Below are 26,197 nucleotides of genomic sequence, written 5' to 3' on the forward strand. Positions count from 1 at the left end.
AAGTGGAGGATGTACAGAGACATGATACATGTGTATTCTTGAGGGACCTTTACAATACTTAATGCAGGGATGGGGAACCTGTGGACCTTTACAATACTTAATGCAGGGATGGGAAACCTGTGGCTCTCCACAGGGATGGAATTCAGGATGGGGCCACATAGGCCCAGCCAACCTAGTTATTTTAAAGGGCAGGCCCCGACTACCTAATAGCTTTCTTATCTAGGAGTCTAAGTAATTTTTACTTGTGTTATGTTTCCACTACTCAGGTCAGCTTTCTTCAACCTGGTTTTATACAGGTAAGCCTACAGTCCACCCTTAAAGATGTTTCTTACAGATATATTTCATGTCTATGTGGAAAATCATGACTAATCATAAAACCCTCCACCTAGAAACTGCAACATTCTCAGTAGGATTACACAACAAACCATTAAACCAACAGCACTTTACAGGGCACATTATTGAATTATCAGGCATTACAATGCAAACCACACATTTTTTAAACAACTCACTGCCCTTCCCATAAGAAAGTGGTCACCCCACTTGTGACTTTGCCTATACTACGCATAACCGGGTGTGTGTAGCCACAGGAACCTATAAAATTTGATAACCCATTAAATCATTTAACTTCAGATGTATTTGACGCTGTGATGGATCACCATGTTAAAATAAGTCTCCCTGGGGAAATACTACATTAAAATGAAGACAGACATAAAAGGTCAGTTCCTCAAGCTGTGCATATTTCTGTTTGATTTTACAAGTGATGATTTAGCCTACGGTTATGTGCAACACATTCCAGTTTCTAACCATTTATATCAGTGAAATCCCATTACTTAGAAACCAAATCCAGCACGGCTGTCCCCACTGGCTGACCACTTGCTTGTCCACCATCTTTCTTATAGCAGTAATAGCAGTAGAACTAACAGCACAAGGCCACTGAAGAAGAAAACTTCCGTGAACAACTGAAAATAAAATTAAAAAATTCTTTCCAGTAGCACCTTAGAGACCAACTAAGTTTGTTCTTGGTATGAGCTTTCGTGTGCATGCACACTTCTTCAGATACAATGGAACGGAACCTTATCTTATATGACCTAGACTTCTGATAACTGAACCTGTCAGAAAACTAGTTCACCTATGCACACATTAAGAGAGAGAGAGAGCGAGAGAGGGAGAATATGTTGGCATATACTGAAAAGAGGCCCAGAGTTTTGAGTCATCTGAATAAGCCCATAAAGCGCTCACACCTGTGGGTGTTAGGTGTTGCAACCATGCAGATCGCCTGTGTTTTTAAAAGCGTCCTATTTTGATCTTGTAAGTAGTGTAAAAGTGCCACAGATGACTTTAGTTGGAAATCAGGCAGTATTTGGAGTATAAAATATTATCCTTTGCATGACAGTAAATAAGATGTCCCTCACTGTTGATTAAATCTCTGGTTCTGGATATTTATAGAGGCAGGAGTTGAGAGTCAAAAGCATGTTAACGGAGAAGAATCCCAGAATCATAGAACTGTAGAGTTGGAAGTGACCCTGAGGGTCATCTAGTCCAACTCCCTACAATGCAGGAATCTCAACTAGATCATACATGACAGGTGGCCATCCAACCTCTGCTTAAAAACCTCCAAGGAAGGAGATCCATAACCTCTCATGGGAGTCTGTTCCACTGTCAAACAGCTCTTCCTGTTAGAAAGTTATTCCTGGTGTTTAGTAGGAATCTCCTTTCTTGTATCTTGAATCCATCGGTTCAAGGCCTACCCTCCAGAGCAGGAGAAAACAAGCTTGCTCAATCCTCCATGTGACAGCCCTTAAGAATTTGAAGATGGCTATCATATTTCCTTTCAGTCTCACTACTTTTCCCAATTAAAATTCATTTTGTTAGTTTTGGCCCAGTTCTCTAATCTGCCAAGGTTATCTCGAATCCCAATTGTCTTCAGTGGCCTTGGCTACCCCTCCCAGTTTGGTGTCATCTGCAAATTTGATTAGCATCTCCTCAATACTTTCATCCAAGTCCTTTATGTTGAACAACAAACAGGCCCAGGACACAACCCTGTGGCACCTTCCTTGGCACTTTTTTCCAGGATGACAATGAACCGTTAATGAGTACTTGTTCGGTTCAATTATCTCGTCCAGGTCTTCTTTTCTCCCCTTTTGGAAAATTGGGACAACATTTGCCTGTCTCCAGTCTGCAAGGATCTCACATGTTCTCCAATAATTCCCAAAGAATTACATCCACAAGCTCGTTTAGTACCCTTGGGTGCAGCACATCAGGTCCTGGAGATTTGAATTCATTTGAAGTAGCTAGGTGTTCCCTTACCCGCTCTCTTCCTATATTGGGCTTCAGCTTCCTCCTTGCATTGTTTATTCTGTTAACAATAGGCTGTGCTTTCAATTTGGGTAAGATAAGAGGCAAATTGATGTTAAGCAGTTCTAGCAGTTCTGCCTTCTCTCTGCCACCCAACAGCATTTCTCCATCTTCTCCAAGCAAGGGGCCTACTACTTGTTTTTCCTCTTGCTTCAAACAACTTTTTTTAAACAAAATAAAACATGGAATTTGCTTCAGAAGGATGTATTTGAGAAGCAAGGTGGAAGTGAAGCTAGGCATTCAGTCATATGGTGCAACCCAAAGAGATTCCCCTAGTGAAGGTCTACTGCATGTAGGGGAAGTGCAAAAGGAAATGAGAAAGAACAGAAATCCCATCTCTCCACCAGCAGCTCTATATAGCCAAATGAAATGCCAATTAACACTTTTTGGTAGAACATTGAATGTGGGTGCCACTCTGATTGTCAATGTCAGCCATGTAGTGCTTGCACCAGCAAGATGATGGTGAAAGTGTACAATTAGGCTGAAATTTGGGACAATTGTGACTTGTGAGAGTGGTCTCATTTATTTTATTCTATTTATTTATTTATTTATTTATTTATTTATTTATTTATTTATTTATAAGACTGCTTACATCTCCTTCATCATAAGATCCCTGGGCAGGTTACAACAATAGGCAGCAATATCTTACAAAAATAGGTAAAACTATTAAAATCATAGCAGAAGTGAAACCTTTCCAAATGGTACAAAATAGTATAAATTCATCAAATGGGGTGGGTTCCACAAAACAAAATACTTTAACTATCAAAGGCCAGGGTAAAGATGTGTGTCTTCAACGTATGTTGTATAATGAATACGCTAGAAATCTGTGGAGAGGGATCACCACAATTTAGGGAATAACACAGATAATGCCTTCTCCTAGACCACCACTCCCCACACTTCTGAGGGTGGCAGAGTTACCAGGAAAGTCCCCTCTGCAGATCAAGAAGGTCAGTATGCCTGGAGACAGTCCTTCAGATATTTGATGCCAGAGACATTTAGGACTTTAAACACTAACATGAGCACTCTGAATTGGTCCAAGAAATTAATTGGCAATCAGTGTAGCTGATTTCAAACAGGGTTATATGAGTTCTAATTGAGCCCCAGCCAGTAATCTGGCTGCTGCATTTGAGAACAGGTAAGGGCAGTCCAATGTAGAGTGCATTGTAAACAATCCAATCTGGAGGTAACCACAGCATGGAGCACAGTGGCCAAGCCATCTCTTCCGAGAAGGACCACAACTGGAGAACCAGACAGAGCTGGAAGCAGGCACTCCAGGCCACCAAGGCTACCTGAAGCTCCAGTGGCAGTGTTGGATCCAGGAGGAACCCAGATGTTGTGCTGGCTCACTGCTATGGAAATGTGATCTCTTTGCAACAAAGTTACTACTTTGGAAAAATATGTCTGAATTCCCTATAACTTAACAACTGCCTATTTGTAGCAAAATCTCTTTATAGGATGATTCAGATAACCCAAAATTGGGGATTTATTTTCAACATATGTTGACATTTTCTTTCTCTATAGGTATGCATAGTGAACTAGTTGTCTAAAAAGGCCCTCTTTCTCAAACCGTTGTGTTCTATCCCACCCTATTCTAATTATTTTTAACTTTTGTGTTAGCATTGTGTAAGCATTATTATGAATGTAAAAGTAGCATTCAAGGTTACCCTTATTGTACACTGTCTGAAACATTTTTATTGTGGTACACAAAACTAAAAGCTATAGTTCTGTGCTAATGGTGTGAATCATGGAAATATGAAATGAGAAAGTCATATTAGATCATATTACATCACTAAGTTCATCTTCCTGATAGTGGCAGGAAGATGTGAATGACTGCACTACCAAAGGGTCTTCAACTATTCATTTTGACTAAGTAAGGTGAATGTGTTTCACTGACAAATCAATCATTCATGTTATGTGCTACTTCCACAATTCATCTAGTTATTCATATTAAATTATATTAAAAGTACAGAAAGACAAGAAGGGTTTTCTAAGAAAAAAGCTCAACTGTTAATAAATTAATGAAATGGCTCTGATAATTTCTTAGGATCATTTCACAGCAACTAATTTGCTAAATCACTGTGTAGAAAAAAAAATGGGTTTATTGAGCGGGAACATGTTCCCCCAGTTCTTTGACTATTTTTTTGAAACCCAAACCAGCATTTAAGGCTACTGAATACTGCCAGAAACATTCACCTACTTTCATTTTTAAAAATGAAAGTGAAAATATTTATCGTTTATAATTATTGTCATATGCATGTCTGCCCAGAAGCCCCACTGAGTTACTTCCAAGCAACTGTATAAAATTTTAGACTTATGTAAGTCTCAGAAACAGTCTGAAAAAGAAAAAAAAAACTCCTTAAATAAACACCATTGATATCATAATTCAACTTTTCCTGTACAGTCATACCTTGGCTCCTGAACGCCTTGGGAGTCAAACATTTTGGCTCCCAAACGATTGAAAACCGGAAGTGAGTGTTCCAGTTTTTGAATGTTCTTTTGGAAGCTGAATGTCCAACAGTGCTTCTGCAGCTTCTGATGGGCTTCAGGAGCTTCCTGCAGCCTATCAGAAGCCATGCTTTGGAAGTCGAACATTTTGGAAGTCGAACGGACTTCCAGAATGGATTCTGTTCGACTTCCGAGGTACGACTGTATTGAGCAATCATTCAACTCTAATATCTCAGACCCTCGAAGTGTCCCTATATTCCAGCGACGTCCCTGATTTAGAGAAGCTATTCCGGTTTCTGATTTGATCCCGGAATGTCCCACATGTCCTAAGGATGTCCCTATTTTCATTGGAGAAATGGAGGGTATGGAGTTATCCGATCCCTGAGCCATCTGAAGACAATCCTGTATAGGGAAGTTTTTTAATTTTTAATGTTTTATTTGGTTTTTATTTATGTTGGAAGGTGCCCAGAGTGGCTGGGGCAACCCAGTAAGATGTGTGGGGTATAAATAGTAAAATCATCATCATGGAATGGGATGTCCCAATTTCATTGGAGAAATGTTGAAGGGTATGCTATCTTACCTTCTGAAAAGACTATGATGGTCTTGCTTTAGATCTGACTTCCTCACATCTTCAACACAACACATATTATACTTAATTTTAATCAACAGTGTCTGGGATTTCAACATACCCTACTCTGAAGTAAATCATATGTGTAGTGCAATTTATATCTTACTGGCTTTAGACTTCATTATAATGGTTCCAAAATATAATATACACTGAAAGGAAGAGTGTGGTCCTCAAAGTTAATTAATAACTCCATAATTATTCAGCAGGTTCTTGAAACCTGATGTCAGTTTTCAAATAATACATCACTGCTGCATCATTAGAAAAGTTACTTCAGAGGAAGCTGACTTCTCAAAAGTTAACAAAATTTCCTGATTAACCAATATTCTGACACAAATGAATGTTTTTCATTGATTCAGTCCATACTTGAATGGTTTTCAATTGCCAAGTATGCCACCTAGCTAATGTATGAACTATACCATTGACTGTGTTTCTCCAGTTGGAAGTGTGTGTTCATCTCATGAAGTCAATTTACTAGGCGTTTTATCTGTCTGTGTTATGGTGATGATCAAATGTAGACCCTAGACCAGAATAATCATTTCAGCCTAAGGTACTAGAGTTGAATGATTATCCCAAAGAAAAAACGTTGAATAGTAAGAATCCATTGTGTCCGTTTAGAAAGTTGTTTTCTATTGTGCCTTTTAAATGCTGCAGTTCTATACATGCTTATCCAGAAGCAAGTCTCACATAACTCTGTTTACATGCACAGACTTACACTATAAAAAGTTTCTTATAAGTACTTTCACTTTTCAAGAAATGGAGCCCCCCCCCCAAAAAAAAACAGGTATAAAGATGACAAGAAGACTAATTAAATGCAGACAAAATTAAGTTATAGTAAATATGGACCTTTATCACTATGGAGGATATTGACTGAGTCGAACAGAAGTGTTTAAAGACTGTGGGAAATACAAGCACTTCGGCAATGAAAACATTTGGGAAGTTGCAAAATTAGGATAGTACAAAATCTTGGGTAGGGAGAATTACAGTACTACCTCAGTTTAAGAACAGTCTGGTTTAAGAACGATTTGGTTTACAAACTCCGCAAAACCAGAAATAATCTCTTGGTTTGAGAACTTTACCTCCGTCTAAGAACAGAATCTGAATGGTGGAAGGGCACCGGCGGCAGGAGGCCTCATTAGGGAAAGCGCGCCTCGGTTTAAGACTGGTTTCGGTTTAAGAACGGACTTCCGGAACGGATTAAATTCATAAACTGAGGTACCACTGTATAGTGATTTAGTGGTGAGGGAGGAGATAATTCAAGTTTAAAGAAAAACAGCCAAAAATGTTGGCATTGAAATCCCCATTAGAAAAACCTCCTTGCAAATTTTACATTATTAAGATGTCACAACTAGAATAGTAAGGTTCACATCCTAGCTGGTGACCAAGCAAGAGGTCATAATAGTGACCTAGTTAATAGTTATGTTGTTGAAATTAACAAAAATTTTAAACTTTCTACAAATTACTCATTTTATAGACAAGATAAAAATAGGGCTTATGGGAAAAGATTAAAGGGAGCATAAATATTATATGTAGTACACAACCCTAAAAGCCATTTGAAGCCACAATAGTTCCACTGATGGTAAACCCCTAACTCCTGTGTAAATGGGTTAAGCATTAAAAGTACTACATATAGGTTATCTACCACAAATTAATAGCAATTAGGGATGTTCCACTTTAGATTAAATGCTATTGATTCTTAGCAAGAATCCTACTAGTGATTGCAGAAAACTTTCATCAATAATTAGTTGTGATATAAATGTCCCATGTGCATGCATTCAGAGGATTGCTTCAAAAAGTCCTTGTTATACTACAACTGCCCATAGTCACAAACGACTAAAAAATTATAGGAAGCTGAATTTAATTTTAGCCCGAAACAAGATAACAGGTAACTATTGTCTGAAAACAGAACATTATAGTGAATAAATTTCTGTAATTTTCTTCACACTCACTCTATCATTAGAGCTATCTTAATACCCTACTATTGCATAATGTTTATCTTTATATCCTTCAGAAAATTCAGTTCTAAAATACTGTTTATATGTTCAGTCACATGGGAGAACAATCCCCACTGAAGCGAAAACTGTTATTATAATTGTACCATGAATGAGCAACTGAACTCCATTGCTCAACACAATATATTTTCAAGAGCAATTAAGTAACTACATAAGATGACAGGAGGAGGGCAAACTTCCAAGCAAGAGGAAGAGTGAAAGCTTATGCCTACTATAGAAAGTATGGAGAACCTTTTGCACTCCAGATGTTGCTGAACCACAGCTCCCGTCAGGCCCAACAAGCATCGCCAATGACCAGGGATGATGGGAATTGTAGTTCAGCAACATAAGGAGGGCCCTAGATAACCCACACCTGTGCTGTAGAATGGCAATCAGCATGTTGGCTGCAACTCAGGTGAAGCTGAACTTTTCAAGACGGGCAGATCAAAAAGTGAGTCCAATAGAATGATGACGCTGTCACCCAATGCATATTAAAACGGGCTAAAATTGCTCCCTCTAAACAAACATACAATGAAAACCACCCTACCAGTTGGTTGCTGGATTATGTCAAACTTTTCTCTCTACCACCTTGGAGCCCTCCAGCACCAACTATTTGTGGATTAGGGGTGCTTAAGAAATGCAACCTTTGCAAATTATTGTATGCATTTGTGAAATATCTGAACAGCAGAGTTTGGGTTAGGGCTGCTTGCCAAAAATATGCATTTTAGTAAACACTTTGTGAGGAAATACACATTTAAACACTGCTTTTTTCTGGGGGGGGATGCAGGGGTACGCATACCCCTAAACATTTTGTAAATCTAAGTTTGGCCTCATTGAGGGGCAGTATTTCAATATAAGTAGGAAAATGAGAGTACCCCTAAACAATTTTTTTTCTTTTTGAAAAATCACTGCATATAAATATGCATTTGGGGAGAAAATTCATGTTTAAATTATGTCTTAAGATAAATATTTAAATAAGTGCTTTTGAAATTATCATATATATACAATGTAGAATGGAATAATGGGCAAAAACATGTTAAAGTGACACAGGCTAAAAACAGGCAGATTCAGCCATACCTAGCTGAGGCATCAGCTGTTTCATTGACAGCTCTATACATTGACAAGAGTGAAAGAGATCAAATGCAACGCCAATATAAGGTATCTTGCAATGATTTACAATGTGTGTGCATTCAAACACTGGAAAGTCTGGGCTTTTCATAGGTAGAATCAAATATTCTTTTTATTAAGTTTAATCAGACTGTACTTCAACAACAGGGGCAGAATAAATTTACTTATTTAATAAAATGCATGAATAAACATGGCCTTACCCTTTGCATTATTATATGACTACTGTGGTCTTAGTATACTGATTTGTCTCTATTCTCCTAGCACTGAGAACAGTACAGTAAAGGTAAAGGGACCCCTGACCATTAGGTCCAGTCGTGTCCGACTCTGGGGTTCCGGCGCTCATCTCGCGTTACTGGCTGAGGGAGCCAGCGTACAGCTTCCGGGTCATGTGGCCAGCATGACAAAACTGCTTCTGGCGAACCAGAGCAGCACACGGAAATGCCATTTGCCTTCCCGCCAGAGTGGTACCTATTTATCTACTTGCACTTTTGACGTGCTTTCGAACTGCTAGGTGGGCAGGGGCTGGGACCGAGCAACGGGAGCTCACCCCATCGCGGGGATTCGAACCGCCAACCTTCTGATCAGCAAGTCCTAGGCTCAGTGGTTTAACCCACAGCGCCACCCGCGTCCCAAAGTACAGTAAAGAGAGTGACCCTAAAGCCATTTGAAGACTCACTGGGGGAGGGGCTGATGGAAATGGAGCTGGGAGGCCCACTGGTAAGATGAAACTTACACCGCTGGAAGTCCCCTCTCCTTGGTAAGCCCATGGAAAGTTCCTCAGCAGTAGGAACCAAATCAGGGTGAGTTGGGGGCACAGTGTATTTGGAAGAGGGTTCCCCTAACCTGCTCCCCAAAGTAGACAACAACCACACTGCTCATGGAGCTGGCAAAAGAGACAAAACAAAAAATGTCCCCACCAAATGGTTTTAAAAGCTACCCCCTCCCATTTCCCTCCCTGGGAAGTCAGCAGACATAGCTCTGAATGCAGTGGCTGCTCTGCCATGGAATCTCCTCACCACTATTTGCCCTGCCAATAGTACAGTAAGCTTCAAAAGTTCAAAGTGATATGTTGTATTTGGTACCCTCCACTGACTTCTGCAAAGAACTGCTTATACTTGATTATGGCCAGAAATAGTATTCATACAAGTCAGTAAGCCTCCAGTTTATTCTTTTGCCAGGCAATATGACTAAATAACAACCTAAATGTAAGAGGAGAATTGCTGTATTGTATCTGCCAACAAACAGCAATTTAAGAAGCACAACAAGAAGCATTTGATGGAAGGATTTGCTCCATTAGCCTAGTATAAAAAAATGAAATTAGCAATGATTTTTTTGCACAATAACGCCTTAAGTCAAATTACTTGTGCCAAACATTATTTCTTATGGATATCAGGCCATGGTACATTGTAGCTGGTATAGCTGCATCTGTGTAACTAATAAACAAAGTTTCCTTTAAAACATGGCAAGAGCACACTTCTTTACAGGGAATTACCTGAATCAGTTCTTCAAGTACTGTGTCATTCACACAGTTATGGTGCGATACAAACTCCTGCTTCTGGAGCACAATTGTTGTTCTCTGGTTACTTTCATGTGGCTGCTCCAGGGCTTTGAAAACAGTAGCTCCAATAATTAAATACAGAACCACCACCAGAAAAATGGTTGAGACCGTCTTCCATTTCATAACATTAATAGTTGTATCACTCTCCTCCCGTGAGGCAAGCACAGTGGGTTTGGTAGAAAATGAAAGCCTGGGCTTTGAGTTCTGAGTGGCAGATTTGGGATCCAGCAAGTCAGGTGCCGCCACTGATGAAAGAAAAAACAAAAAAACAGAAAGTTACTTTTTCCCAGGCTTGTCACATATTTATTCAGTATTTCTTTTTGCTAGAGGGTAAGACAAAAGCTTTAAATTCATATAACAATTTAACTTCAGAGATGCTGACATTATGAATAAACTTGACATATCCATCTTCCCCATGATTTACAGTTTACTATATAGACTGAGGGGTTCCTGCAACCTGTTGTGACAGTACTGTGGTCCAAGTGTTGCAAAAATGTACATAGCATTTTATATAATTTCTGATGGTTTTAACTTTTCTTCTTTTGGTTTAAGCATTGTGCATGAGATACCCAATCTATATTTTTAGTTTAGCTCTGAAAAGTTAATCTCTTCTCACATCTTACACACAGACCTGAGAAATGCATTGTTAACCACTTCCTCTTGTGCATAACTTTCAACAAAAAATCCCCTGTAAGATCACTGAGATGTTGGCCATATCAATGTACTTTTTTCTCCACTTATTAATTTGTTTTCAATGACCACAATCCTCCTTTCAGTAGAGTTAGGGAAATTCATCATGAGTAGCATCAGTCAGCAAGTATTTGTTAAGTGAAATCCATATTAGAAATGTGAATGCTGGTACCTAGCTGGAAAAAATGCATGTATGTGGCTAGAATATAAAGTAGTTCTTAAGTGATAGGACCAAAGTTGTAGGTGAATGGGAGCCTAGGATTTTTCTACCTCTATGTCATGCAAATATTAGAAGACTTTTTTCTTACAGCAGCTACATATAGAAGCCAATAAATTATTGCCTCAATAACTCCTGGGGAGTTAAATAAGAATATGCCACATCAACACATTTGAAATTTCTCTATAAGGTCATGGGAATATTGGCCATATTTAATGTATATTTTCCCCTCCAGTTACTAATTTACTTTTTAGTGACCACAGTCCTCCTTTCAGTGGTATTAAGGAAACCCCACACCTAAAAGCAGATGCCCTTCATCATTTTCATCATCTGAAAGGTGGACATGCCTTGGAGAAAAAGGGGTGACAGCATGGTGTATCATACTTCCCATGCAGAGGAGTTCAACTATATAGCATTATAGCACAATCAGACATAGAACAAGACAGACTTGCATGCATAGTAAATTTAATTAGTATAGTTGTAGGTGTGAACTCCCCTTCCTCCCAAAAGGGGCAGCAGGTAGGAGCTGTCACAGATGAGAAACTTCAGGTGATCATTCGTCATGACTCATTGCACAGAGCTGTCATGTAGTTACTCTTTTTCAACTCCTAGAAAGCTATAACTTGAGGCAATACCTTCACACGCTTAAGACCCTTCATTGTATTGGCTGTCTGGCAACTTTTACTGCCAAACAACTACACTGATGCAATCAGATATTTCTAAGTGGCTGAAGATGCAGTCTTAGAGCCACCTCACTCTGCCTGCAAGAGATGTGATGGAACTAATCCCATTGATTTGAGGGGGAGCATTACAGAGTCACTGGTTTGAATGATGCTTGCCTAGGGCCTTTAATGTAAGCTCCCTTTTTGACTGATGGTGGTAATGGCTTGATGTTTAGCAGGGCAATCTACAAGCTGATTGGGCTGCAGCGTACCAGCCTTAAAGCCCTGTGGACTTTTACAGATATCTTGGATTGACAAATAAATATACTTTGCTTTAACTGGGTAACGGATCAGGTTGCGGAATGTGCCATGGGCAAGAAAATTAGGGCAATCTGTGGGGCAAACCCCCATCCCACCATTGCTCAATGCAGGCACTATCACTTTGATCTCTCTTCCCCCCACAACGTGTTGTCACCCTGCTTCATCTTTCTCCCACACCAAAATGGTGGCAATCCAGGTTTGTTGCAAACAACAAACCTCCTGTTATTCACCAGGACATTCTGTTCCCTTATTATTATTATTTTAAATGTGCCTCCCACCTTCTGCCCAGATGCAACTCACGCTCATACTCCAAAGGAAATCCTGGCACCCTAGGGAAAGTGCAGTCCCTAAGTTCCCTTGATCCACTCCCCTTTAGGAAGCTGTATGCAGCTAAGCTAACAAAGCAGGGGTGGGTGGGAGGGATGGGAGCTTAAAGCGTCTTCTTCTTCTTAACGCTGATCGCATATATATAGCAGACATCCCCACTCTCAGCATCCCCCCTTCCCCATCAATCCTTCACTGTTCATCCATCCCCATCCACCTGCTTAGCCCTTATGAAGCTCATCCACCTTGCCAAGATTCACCACCACCACCCCTCTCGCTCCCAGGATAAATAAGGAACCTACACTCTGAAAAGCATCCCGAGAGATAAATTACATCCCCATGCCCCCCCCTTTTCTTTAAAGGGAAGCAACCCATTTTCCTCCTCTCCCGTTTAAAAAAAGAGAGAGAAAAGATGCTCTTGAAATGGTTTGCAAACGGCGCGTCTTCTCATGCCCACAAGGATAGCAGGGAGCGGGCTGGATTCGGTAAGGGTCTTTATGGACCTCCCGGACCTTCGGCTTCATCCCCCCCCCCACCTTCCCTTTTCCATATATCCCCAGCCGAAGCAACACACACCCCTTCAACAAAGATTAAGTGCAAGGAAGCGCCTTGCAGCCAAGGTGTTGCATGCAGCAAGGAAAGCTCGTGCAAGAGGGATGGAGAGGGGGGGGGTGGAGGCGAGGGAGGGATGGATGGAGCCAGAGAAAGACAGCGAGGCAGGTGGGTGGGCATGGGCAAAACGGGCTCTCCTGCAAATGGGTGGGGTGGGGCTCTTTTGTGGGGAGGGGGGAGTCCCCCCTGCCCTAGAGCGAAGATGCTTCGGCGAAAGCAAAGGAGCATGCAGCAATTTCTTTTTGTCCTCCCAGGCATACATATATCTCTCTCTTTCTTTCCTTCTCTCCGAGCCAGCGAGACGCGCCATTGTAACGAGTACTCACTTCTTATTTACAGACCCGGTGCCCTCTCCTCGCTTCACGGCCAGGCATTTTTTCAGGGCTCGGGGAGGCAGAGTTTGAGAGCAGAGAGAGGTGGCGAAGGGGTCGGGGTGGGGGAGGAAAGAGGAGGGGAAGGGGGGAAAGAAAAGAAAGAGAGGAGCAGCGCGTGGGTCGGAAGAGGCACCACAGAGATAGAAAGAGAGGGAGAGGGGGAGAGAGAGGCAGGCGGGCGGGCAGGCACACGCGCGCACGCACACGCAGGGAGGCATACAAAAAAAAAGGAAAGGAAAGAAAGAGAGAAAGAGAAAGCTGCTTAGCTCGGATTCCACGCGCGCCCTCTCGCCGGGGTGTGAGCTGCCTGCGCGCGCCTGTGTGTGTGTGTGTGTGTATGCGCGTGTGTGAGGCGCCTCGTGCGTGCGTCTCCTGCGGTGTCTGGGTGCCTGTGCAAAGCGACTGGCTCCACTCAAGGTGTGTATGATTCTGTGTGTGTGTGTGGAAACTCCCTCCGCTCGCTGCTCTCCTCCTCTCCCCACCCACCTCTCCCGGCCACCTCCGTCCTCCCAACCTTCCCGAACGCGCGGCTCGCGCCTTTTTGGACGTAGTGGACTCAGCACTCCGAAAAGGAACCGACGGAAGTCTTCTGGCGAGCTGTCCACGGAGCCCTTTCCGCAGTTCTCGGGGTTTCGTTTTTGTGGAACTGTTGAGGTGTTTGTGGGGAGCGATTACCTTCGCTCGCCCCCTACCCCTCTCGATTAGAAGAGGCGACTCTGCCGGCTGGGCGCCTCCACAATTGCCCTTCCTGCATATCTCTGTGAATAGAGCGGGGGGGGGGGCGCGCTACAGGCAGCCCGCAGTGCCCTATATATTGTATATACAATTATAACATTAAAAGCAGATGATATTCAGGCATGACCTATGGCCCTGACCCCTCTCTGCGGCGGGCAAGCTTTCCTGCTAGAGTGGGCTCTTCTAGGCGACTCTCCCGCCAGATGTGTATGACTGACAGCCGTTCTTCCCCGCCCACCCAGATGAGCGCGCGCGCGCCCTTGGCACGACGGGCCGACCGATACTGGCCAATCGGCCCTTTTCCCGCCAAACTCCAGTTGTGTGTGGAAGCTGAAGCCTTTGGTCTCCTCACGCGGCAACAGCCACAGGAGGAGCCCTGCCAGCACCAGTCGACCCACCGCAGTTTCTACCTGCTCTCTTTCTTATACAGCTAGTTCATCTTCCTCCTTAATCTCCATGCTGTCCCTCGTAAAACTCAGCAGGGTTGATGGGGGACAAAGCTATAATTAGTTATCTCTGCCTCTCCTTGGCTCTGGTTCTGCCTGTCATTGGCTCTGGCTCCGCCTACTGTTGGTTAGATGTACTATATAACCAACCATTTTGGTTATACAGTATATTATTAACTATAGATTAACTATGGTTATGGATGCCAGCCACCAATGGGGAAGGAAGTCCTAGGGAAAGAGGAAGCAGCACTTGTTAAATGTGAAGAAAGACACAGACTTATTCCATTGCCCTGACCCTTTAATGACCCCTTCTCTTGGACTTCAGGCCTGAGTCATCCACATTTACCTTTTGCCCTGTGGTTTCTAGGCAATGGTCTGTGCTTTTTCTGACTCACCACTTGCCCAGGAAAACCCGCTCCCTAAAGCTCAATCAGAACAAACAGCAATTCGGGTTCCCCCGCAGATTGCGGAGAGCGTTAAAGAGTGGGTTTCTGCAGGGGGGGGGGAAGTGGGGCAAAAGGAAGGCTTGACACAGACTGGAAAAGCACAGCCCAGTACCTGGAAAGTGTGGAGGAAAATTAGTGTGGATGAGCCCAGAGTCCCAGTCAGGACCATGCATATATGGTAAATATTAATAAGTTGTTGTGAACTGGGGACAGCCTTCTTGGGACCTTTCATTAAAACTTAAAATGCCTTTGAGCCTCTCTCACATGCTGCTTGTACAAGCACAGGTGAGGGTTTGCCAAGCGTTGGATAGAAAGCAAAAGAGAGATGGCTTTAATTCAAATGCACCTTGTAAGCCAATTGAGTTTGCAGATGCAGGAAAGCCAGTTCAAACAACACAGGTGAAATTGGCCTAACTAAAGGTTTGCCCAGGTTGCTCTCATTTAGGGGATCAGGTGTGAAGTTTCAGTGCACTTAACCCTCTGGAAACTGGTCTTTGGCAAGTTACTTCCACAGTCCCTGCCAGCCTCTCCAGCCAAGAACTTAGCTATTTTACTAACAGAATGATTTGGTGCAACTCTTGTTAGGACTTACATTGCTTATGCTTCCTCATTGAAAACAAATGCATATAAAAGTTGTGAGTCAGGGAGGAGACCAGCCTTAAAGCTGTTCTCGCTTACATTTTTGTTTTCTACATGTAGGATATTTTAGGTCAGGATTCCCAAACTTGGGTCCCCATTATCCCTAGCTAGCAGGACCAGTTATCAGGGATGAAGTTAATTGTAGCCCAAAAACAGCTGGAGACCCAAATTTGGGAAACCCTGTTATGGGGAATTAAATACCCCTTACCTGAAGCCATGTAGTTAACAAGAGGGCAGCCTATGGCTCTCCAGTTGTTAGACTCCAAATCATGGCTAATGGCAGGGGCTGCAACATGTGGCGTGTCACAGGTTGCTTACCTCTGCATGACTAAACTAATCATATAGCCTAGCCCCATAAAGGTCAATTGCAGGTACTGGTTTTCCCTTTTTTATTTATTGAAAGCACTTCTAAGATACTTTTAGCAATTATTTCAAGGAAGGCAGATTACAAAAAAAATAAAAGCTACAATAAGTAAAACAAACAGCATATAAAGGCACAATTAATACTCGGGGAATAAACTATGTTTAAAAAAGTTTTAACATGCCTGAGTGAATTTTTAAAAAAATTGTTTGCCTAGTGCTTAAAGGACCATAGGGCATACTTCCCCAGAGGTGGTATTTCATAGCTTGGGCACCACTTACAGAAAACCTGTATTTGGGTAAAGGTAAAGGGACCCCTGACCATCAGGTCCAGTCGTGTCAGACTCTGGGGTTGTGGCGCTCATCTCGCTCTATAGGCCGAGGGAGCCGGCGTTTGTCTGCAGACAGCTTCCGGGTCATGTGGCCAGCATGACTAAGCCGCTTCTGGCGAACCAGAGCAGCGCACAGAAACGCCGTTTACCTTCCCGCTGGAGCGGTCCCTATTTATCTACTTGCACTTTGATGTGCTTTCGAACTGCTAGGTGGGCAGTAGCTGGGACCGAGCGACGGGAGCTCACCCCGTCGCAGGGATTCGAACCGCCGACCTTCTGATCAGCAAGCCCTAGAATCTGTGGTTTAACCCACAGCGCCACCTGGGTCCCATTGTATTTGGGTACCTCCAGCCCATTTGGGCCAAGCTATGCTTTCCTGCCCTACATCTGAAATCATATGTGACATTATCTGTATGATATGGGGCAGGTGAAAATATGACACAGCTGGAAGCGGGTTGGTAGGCATCACCCATTAGCTGATTTGCAAAGCCCCATGCCATTCCTGCCTTAGTTGCAAGCCACAACATCCATCAGAAGTGGTATTTGGAGGAAGGCATCAGCTTGATGGCCTTAGAATATGGGACAGGAATGAGGAAATTGATTCAGATGGCAGGTCAGAGTCTTATCACACATAACCCCATGGGCCAATTTTGGTAGGTAGGCAGGAGCACCCACTCATCAATCACCTAATGTCATAATGAGGCCAGGTAACTGACAGCTGTCAAAGTTCCAAGGAGGTCACTGTAATCACTGATCATCTGTTTGAGCAATCCTCTTTGTGCCTTCAAAGAAGCTCCCTTTAACCTATAACCAGCTTTTGTTGTTGTTAGAGGTCTCTGAATAAGGGGAAACTCCTCCTAAAACGAAAAGGCATTAAGCCCAGCACTTGCAAAGCATATTGTGCAGTGTTTCCAAACCTGATCAGTGGTGCCTGCAAAGCCCTTTTTGCCCAAGCTCTACCTTACATGCCCCTTAATTGATGGCATTTGTGATGTCAGGTGTAGGGCAGATGGGTGTGGCTTGCCTAAAATGGCTTTGTGAGCCAAATGGGGTGGGGTGGTGAACCTAATTAGGCCTGTGGGCTGAAGGCTCTCCACTCATGGCATAGGAGGTGGTGTTCCTTCAAATTACGAACCATAGCCCAAACCATCAGCACCAAAAGCTGCCATATGGAAGAGAACTGAGATTGTGGGTTACAAATAGGGGGGGGGGAGCTTACTGTTACACATCATGTGCTTAGTCTTAATCCCACTAAACAAGGCTTTCAACTTTCAAGCCAATTTTTTGAATGTGTATTAAATATGTTGTAAAGGCTGCATCACAATCTGCGCTGTACACACACAAGGTATTTATACAATTGTGCATTGAGGCTTTTGTTCTTAAATCTATTTAGATCAATGGGATGAATTATTAAGGGCCAGCTTCACACCCCACTTTTCTCAAGCAGACTGATCTCTGTGATGCAGAGAAGCAAGTATAAATAAAATAAGTGCATTTAGGCATCTATCTTCCAATAACATACCTTAGAACATTCTCTTCCAATAACATACCTTAGAGCAAATACTCTAGAGTAAGTTGTTTTAGGAGTGTAGCCATAACTCAGATGTAGGCTTTGGCCCAAATACTACTTACCATTGGAAGGATCTGCAAAGCTCCACAATTTGTAGTGGAGCCTCCAGATTGAAAGGGCATCACTACCTATTTACATGACCTAATTCTCTTCCGCTAGAGCCTGGAAAAAAAACTGTACATAAAATATCACACTCCTTTCCCCCCTGAAAAGTTTGTTACCAATGGCCCTGTATAAACACTGCCTGTTCCTCCCATGAGGGAAAAGATTCTCTTCCACAGTTCCTTCTACAGTTGTATGGAAAAAGCGGCATGAGGCATTTTATCTAGGGGTTGTCTTACTGTTTTTAGCATTTCCTGTTTCATGGGACTTATGCTGTTGCTTGTGTTCCATGGAACACATGCATTTACAGTTTTTATTTTCTTTCATTAAAATCATTGCCTTTCTTTCACCATGCAAAGTAAAGCAGTGTGCATATGGTTTTCAGGTGGAAACCCATCCAGACACTGACCAGTCCCAGACTTGCTTAGCTTTAGCAAGGTGGTGACCTCGTTTTATCTTCACAGGTATCCTGGGGTGATCCTGACTTCATGTGCCTTCATAGGCAGAGGACTATGGGTCCTCTGTCAATCTATATGGCTAATGAAACATTTCAGAAGAAAGGGCCACCACCCCCAGATAACCGGGCTCTGACAGTTATGACAGCAGAAGGAGATCCTTGTAGCAGCCTTCATTATTTAAAGTTGTTTTCCACGAGTAGCAACTAAAGATTATCAGTAAACAAAATGTGCTTTTGCCTTTATCACATTAGCATCCTACTGATAGAAGCAATTAACCCTTTCTCTTAATCATATTTATCACTGTCATACTGTACAATATTGATTTCAATCATTTCTGCAGCACTTCCAAAGTTTAAAGTGTTTAGTTACTTAAAGTATTTGCCTGGTGATTTTGGATTCTTGCACCAAATTGTCCCCTGCTAGTTTTAGATTGGTTTTAAATTTATATGGCTTTTGCTTGTTGCGTTTTTAATAATTGTTTTTATTGTTTAGATTCTGGTCTGTTTTATACTTGTAGTGGGTTTTGTAAATTGCACAGACCTAATCCTGCATGGGCAGTATATAAATATAACAAATAAATACACAGAGTGGTAACCAACTAACAAGTTACATTAGTCAACTATTTTTAATTGTACAATGTAACTTGCCTACTCTGTCCTCTCCTTGTGTGCCCCCTAAATCTGTTGTGGGGATTCCTCCAACCCTGCTGAAGAGATTTAGCGGGGCACAGAGAAAGGAGAGGAGAGGGAGGGGACATTATATTGTGCAGCTAAATGTTGTTGCACCATCATAACTATATAGTTGGATACTGTCCACACTGTATATCTGACATTTTGCGGCATAGTCCTCAAAAGGTGGTATGCAACTGAAGGAATGTTTGCAACTTTACAAAAGTGAGACTGTTTTTGCTATACAATGATGACAGGTCTAGAGTGAGCACATCACTCAGCAGAGATCTGAAGCTCAACCTCCAAACTTAGGACCTGCTCTATATGGTATGAAGACTATATTTGTTCGTTTTTACCTCATTTTCTCTGATGTATTCTAACAAGCACAAGCGAGTACTTGCAGCAGTAAGAGCTGCAGCCCCAACGTACCCAACCAATTTTTGTCATAATTGTTAAAAATATAGGCACTAGCTAGAACCTTCTCCAACTTCATAATTCTAGTGAGAGAGAGATACCCCAGCTTCAATCATTTACTGGCTACGTAAGCCTGAAGAAGACTGCTAGCAAAGATTTAGGACAGGGGTCGGCAAGGTTTACCTCGCCTGGGCCGGTTCCCTCCCGCAGAGATTGCTCCGTGGGCCGGATCGCGTCTGCGCAGACATGATTTTCAGCATCTGTGCATGCACACACATGATTTCCTGCATCTGCACAGATGTGATTATTGGCGCCGCAGAAGCGAGTCCCCTCTCCGTGCTGGTTTAGCGTGGGGACTTGCCAAGCGGGCAGCTCGGTTTGAAAGCAGCTCGTAGGCCGTTTAAACGATCCCTGTGGGCCACTTGTGGCCCATGGGCCGCAGGTTGCCAACCCCTGATTTAAGATGAGAGTGAAGAAAAAAAGTGGTCATGCATTTTGCTCCACACTGTGCTGGTAATATAAGACATAGGTATTTTGTTTTCTGAAGCCATATCTAAAACACAGACCTAAACCCATAGCTAAAATCCAGTCCTAAAATTTGTGCTGACTTGTCTGATTGTGGCACAGAAGATGGCCACATCAATGAAAAGGCATGTTTTATGACATCTTCTGTGCAATGATATGCATATTTATTCAGAAGTAAATCCAGTTAAGTTCAATAATACTCTATCCCAGGTAAGGGTGTACAGGATTGCAGCCTAAACCATTTTGCTTTATGTTTGTTAAAAGATTTCTATGCCACTGTTCTTATATCATCTACAACATTCTTATGGTACCATTCTGTCCTAACACTTTTGTACTTTGCAGTACATTTTGTGATGGACTTTAAACTTGCCTTTATCCTTATTCTCATCCATAAGCCTTTGTACATTATACAGGCATATAATAAGCAACCATTCAATGCATCTAAAAATCAACATGTATTACAGTCCAGTACTGAAATACTGGCACACAAAACTATTTAACAATAGGTAAACAAGTCTAGTTAACAATTGCAAGGTAATGTGTAATAAAAAGTTTGAGTGACCGTAATTGTTTGCCATTGAGAAATGTTTGGTATAAAAAGGTCATTTCTTGTTTATATCATGTTATTTTTTGGTTATTTCTAAGTTTATGCCTCATTGCAACATTGCACACCCTTGCTGCTTTCTCAGCTGAAACATTACTCAATGTGATGGTTTTAATAAGAGACATCTTGAATCCGGGAAATAACAACATCTTGTTCATGCCCGACAAAAACGGTCTATGTTGCATGCCATATTTTCTTTGGGACCTTTTATTTTTGCAGTGTCTGTTGCACAGAATCAAGCTTTCTTATATTTTTGTTGTAATGCTCACTGGAATATTGTGTGTGACCATCTTGCCCTTCCAATTTAGAGGTGACCTCTGAACAGTTTGAAGTTTGAGCTCTACATTGGTACAGAACTTCATTAAGCAAACAAGCTCAAACACTGAAAAAACATACTGCAGACAAACATAGACAGGATCAAGTGAGGGCCGAGGTTACAATATATCTTTCTAGTTTTCCTAGCAAATTCTTTGCAACTGATGTCACCAGTGCACAACATAAGAAAAATATTTTAAAAGCTATGGGGAGAGTGCATGGCACCCACATTGTTTATAAACAGAAGAAACACAGTTGCATGATGGCGGAGCACCTTGGGAAAGTGTTCAGCATCCATGGATGCATTTGAAATACCTCAGTAATGGAAGGCTGAAGTTAATATCCAGGTTTTGTTACACATAGAGTGTTTGAATCCTGTTTCCACAAGTACAGCTAGTGTCAAGACAGTGTTCAGTGTTTCTTGCACTTGTAATCTTCAAAAAGTTGCTGCTGGATTGACTAATAATGTATGCCACAGGTCTAGAGAAAATAGCCAGGGACGTCATGGTTCAAGTGAGGAAATGCCACCTGGACCCCCATCTAAGAGTGACACTGGGTACTGTCAATAGTTCCAGGACCAGCTCATCCCATCCCCAGAATGCCTTGTTAACAATATTTTTCACTGGCTGCTGCATGTCTGCATCCCTAGCCATGAAACAAGGAGCTCTGCCCTGATAGGGTGACACTGGTAGGGCTGGGCAGTAGTATCTAGTATTAGAATTAGCATGCATCACCTTGTAATCTAGCGTCTCAAGGCAACTTACATAAGAAACAAATAAATATTTAAAACATGCAATAATAACTAAAAGTAACCACACTAAACATATATGAGGATAGAATACAACCCGTAATCTTTCAGGGGTGGGTGGGAGAAACGCTGCTGTGATGTCAAACACATTTAAAGTGAAGCTGTTCACAATCGCTGCTTATGTTGAAAGAAAGAAAGCATTTCCCCATGTTACCTTCCAGAAATAAATGTCAAAAGTGTTTACACTTGTATTTATTCATGATGTTTTTCTGTAGGAAAACATTGCTTGTTTTTTTTTAAAAAAAAGAGAAGAGAAACTCCTAGGTATCATTAACTAAAATCTCAATCAAAGTAATTATCACACTCACTTGTACTGTATATCTTGATCACAGCATGAGAAATTATTTGTTAGGCATCTATGTGATCGTTCTCTAATGCAGCGCCAATTTATAGGGGGAACATTTTCACATGTGCCCATCTATTTTCATACTGCTCGGTTGTCACTCTTAATTGGGCTGTAATTTTTTCCAGCTCTCGTAACTGTCTTACTTATTCATGGACAGAGAGTGGGAAGTTGTTTCAGAATTCACAGTGTATTTGTTGTCATCATTAATATTGTCAAGGCGTATTTTCCTTAACTTGCACATCTCTTTGTGGGATTCCTGCTCTTGCCATTGTCACATTACTAGCTCTTGATAGCTTTTACCTGGATGAAGTACTTAGAAGTAATCATGGACTGATAAGATTAATTGGCTTGGTTTGTCAGATCAGATGGATTGATTTTGGATTAGTTTGAAATGAAAGATTATGGCATTGTACCTAATGGTGGTTTTGTACTAGTGAAAAACATTTCTGCTTGCACCACATAGGCCATCCAATTTTCTTTTTTTTTTTTTTTTATAAGAATTTATTGGCATTTTTCTATAACAACATATACCCACACCCACACCTACAATTAAACAAATGCAAAACAAATAAAACAAATACAAACAATGTCAAGTTTTCTTATTGCATCTTTCTAGAAAAAAAAAAAATTCTATTTCCATATCTTGACTATTGACTTCCCCTGCCTTTTCACCTTCGAGTTTATATCCTTAATCTATTTTATAACCATTTCTCCTAAAAAAGAAAAAAGAAATTAAATTCAGTTGTATAATTACAATCAATTATATCTTCAACATTTTACTAAAAATACATCATCATAATGATACCTCGTCATAATTCTTCTTCATTTATTCTTATCAATTTCTTATCTTAATCTACATCTTGATCTCAATCCTCTTAATCCATAAACTTAATCCACTTAAATTCACTTTGCTTATACTCCACCTCACAGATCTTCACAACTCATTCGATCAAATCTATCTCTTCTATCCTTAAGATTGCTGCTAATAACATGATAACTTGAAATATCTCCTTTCATGTTCAAATAAAAAATATAACAGAAAATTGTTGACAGTATTCACCCTCCGATTTCAGTTTACCATATCAGGCTACCTTGAGTTTTACTTAATGCTTCACCCCACACCCCCTCTGTCCATTATTCTTCTCCTGGTGGCTTCAACACTAAACTTCCATGTAGCTTCCCTCTCCAAACGTCCACAGATCCAGGCACAGTCCAAACCTCTCCTTGCCACGAGTTCAGAGGTATCCATCTCATCATCTCTCAGCTTCTTCGGTTCTTTGTAACATTCCTTTTCTTCTTGTAAATACCTTAATTCTCTGTCCCTGGCCCCCGAGCTCACACCTCGGGGACTGGATATAAGAAATCTTGACGTCGCCTTGGGGCTGCCACCCCCAGAAAGCGAATTTCTTCTCCGAAGTAGCTCACTCATTTCTCTCCAACTTTCCATCAACCCTCTCAGCTCCTTGGCAAGGCATTCTTCCAAAGTGTCAAAAGTTTTAAAAGCCTCCTCTGTGGGCAATTGGTTCCATTTCAGACCCCCACACAAGACTTTGATTTTTCTACAAAGCAGTTCCACCTTCAAGGCAGTGAGTCTCTGTTCATCCGTTAGTCCAGAGTTCAATACCAGTTCAAGGACGAAACCCAACATACTGGCAGAGGAGGAGGAAGTGGGTGTCATATTTCTACTCCCCTCTTTGTTCGTCGCCATTTTCCTGAACTGGAGCGCAAATACCGCAACTTTAAATGGAGATATTTTCCTCTAGTTAGCTTCCCGAAAGAAAAGTTTGCCAGTCTCATGTGTCAATTTTAAATACATTGTAGCCAGTTCTGTAGCAGTAATCACTCAAATTGGTTAGATTCTTGAGCTCGAAGGGAGGGAGGCAGGCTGCCGTTCTCCTTCCCCCCGGATCGTCCCAAAAGCACGATTTCTACTCAAATTCTTTACTCACGACCACCGGGTTCCTTTAGCTCCATTCTTCACAGGTAGAACTTAGACGCTCACCGCGGGCTCTGTCGCCGCATTTGCATCCCGGTTGGGGCATGTCCCCGAAGCCCGGCTCCGGTTGTCCCTTCACCCCCACTCCCCCTTTACAGGGGGAGCGAGGGAAGGGTTCGGAGCCTCCGCGGGCGCTGCCGGGGAGCCCAGGGTGCGGGACGCTCTTCCCGCACCCCAACCGGAGCCCCGCTTTGCGGTAGCGGGGCTCCTGACCCCCGGGATGAACAGGGCGCTTCGGACCCGAAGCAGCCCTCGACCACCCGGCGATTGCGTCGCCGCCGGAAGCCAATTTTCAACTATTCCCCTCCCCCCACCACTGCAGTCTTCTGGAATGTTTATGGAGAAAGCTAGAGAGTTCCAGAAAAACATTTACTTCTGCTTCATTGACTACACAAAAGCTTTTGACTGTGTTGACCACAGCAAACTATGGCAAGTTCTTAAAGAAATGGGAGTGCCTGATCACCTCATCCGTCTCCTGAGAAATCTCTATGTGGGACAAGAAGCTACAGTTAGAACTGAATATGGAATAACTGATTGGTTCAAAATTGGGAAAGGAGTACGACAAGGCTGTATATTGTCTCCCTGCTTATTTAACTTATATGCAGAATTCATCGTGCGAAAGGCTGGACTGGATGAATCCCAAGCTGGAATTAAGATTGCCGGAAGAAATATCAACAACCTCAGATATGCTGATGACACAACCTTGATGGCAGAAAGTGAGGAGGAATTAAGGAACCTTTTAATGAGGGTGAAAGAGTAGAGCGCAAAATATGGTCTGAAGCTCAACATAAAAAAACTAAGATCATGGCCACTGGTCCCATCACCTCCTGGCAAATAGAAGAAATGGAGGAAGTAAGAGATTTTGCTTTCTTGGGTTCCATGATCACTGCAGATGGTGACAGCAGTCAAGAAATTAGAAGACGCCTGCTTCTTGGGAGAAAAGCAATGACAAACCTAGACAGCATCCTAAAAAGCAGAGACATCACCTTGCTGTCAAAGGTCCGTATAGTTAAATCTATGGTTTTCCCAGTAGTAATGTATGGAAGTGAGAGCTGGACCATAAAGAAGGCTGGTCGCGGAAGAATTGATGCTTTTGAATTATGGTGCTGGAGGAGACTCTTGAGAGTCCCATGGACAGCAAGAAGATCAAACCTATCCATTCTGAAGGAAATCATGCCTGAGTGCTCACTGGAAGGACAGATCCTGAAGCTGAGGCTCCAATACTTTGGCCACCTCCTGAGAAGAGAAGAGTCCCTGGAAAAGACCCTGATGTTGGGAAAGATGGAGGGCACAAGGAGAAGGGGACGACAGAGGACGAGATGGTTGGACAGTGTTCTTGAAGCTACCAACCTGAGTCTGACCAAACTGCAGGAAGCAGTGGAAGAGAGGAGTGCCTGGTCCATGGGCTCACGAAGAGTCAGACATGACTAAACAACAACAACAACAATGGTCTATTGGCAGATATTGGTAGAATGCGAGACAAGTAGACTATTTGATTAATGATTTTTAATACAACCATCATTCATTATGTTTCTGCATTAATCATTGCCTATTTATCTGAAGAATTTATTGATTTATCATCATTATTCATTGAATTATGGAAAATGTTAAACATGTAGGAAATGTTTCAGTATTTTCCTTTCCTTCATGACTTCCTGTGCTTATTTATGTTAAAAATAAAAATGAAGAGTAATATAACTAAGTACTTTTAATTAAAAATGGAGCCTAGGCCTGGAGAGGCTGATATTATTAAACCCGAGGTCATTACTGGTGATCAAATTATATCAGAACTGAATAGATTTGAGGATCATTTGAGTATGAAGATGGATGGAGCAAAATAAAAAATAAAAATAAAAATGTGGACGACAGAGTCTTTAAGTCAGGAGAGGTGGAAATAAGAAATACTTATCCCTGAAACAAATTCCCCCAACAATCAGCCAACATCTTATGGCTACTGAGCATTTTCAGCCCTCACTGGACTGCTTAGGATTCCTCCCACACACACCAGATTTTCTGTACTTCTGAAAACATTGGGGCATTCACAAGCCTACTGATACCTCACTCTTTGCACACATAGTACCATTTTGGCTACTTAAGTGATGGCACTGAACACTGAAATTAGAAGAAGTGA

At 42.0% G+C, this 26,197-nt stretch overlaps 1 protein-coding gene across 1 annotated transcript in view; it reads right to left on the reverse strand.

Annotated features, from left to right (window-relative positions):
- The window catches only part of KCNK2 (potassium two pore domain channel subfamily K member 2), a 132,537-nt gene that overhangs the window by 79,890 nt on the left and 26,450 nt on the right, over positions 1–26,197 (reverse strand). The window contains 1 exon segment of the mRNA XM_033144775.1: positions 10,037–10,347. Coding sequence (XP_033000666.1) covers positions 10,037–10,347 — 311 coding nt within the window.

Source organism: Lacerta agilis, chromosome 3 (assembly GCF_009819535.1).
Source record: "Lacerta agilis isolate rLacAgi1 chromosome 3, rLacAgi1.pri, whole genome shotgun sequence".
NCBI lineage: Eukaryota > Metazoa > Chordata > Lepidosauria > Squamata > Lacertidae > Lacerta > Lacerta agilis.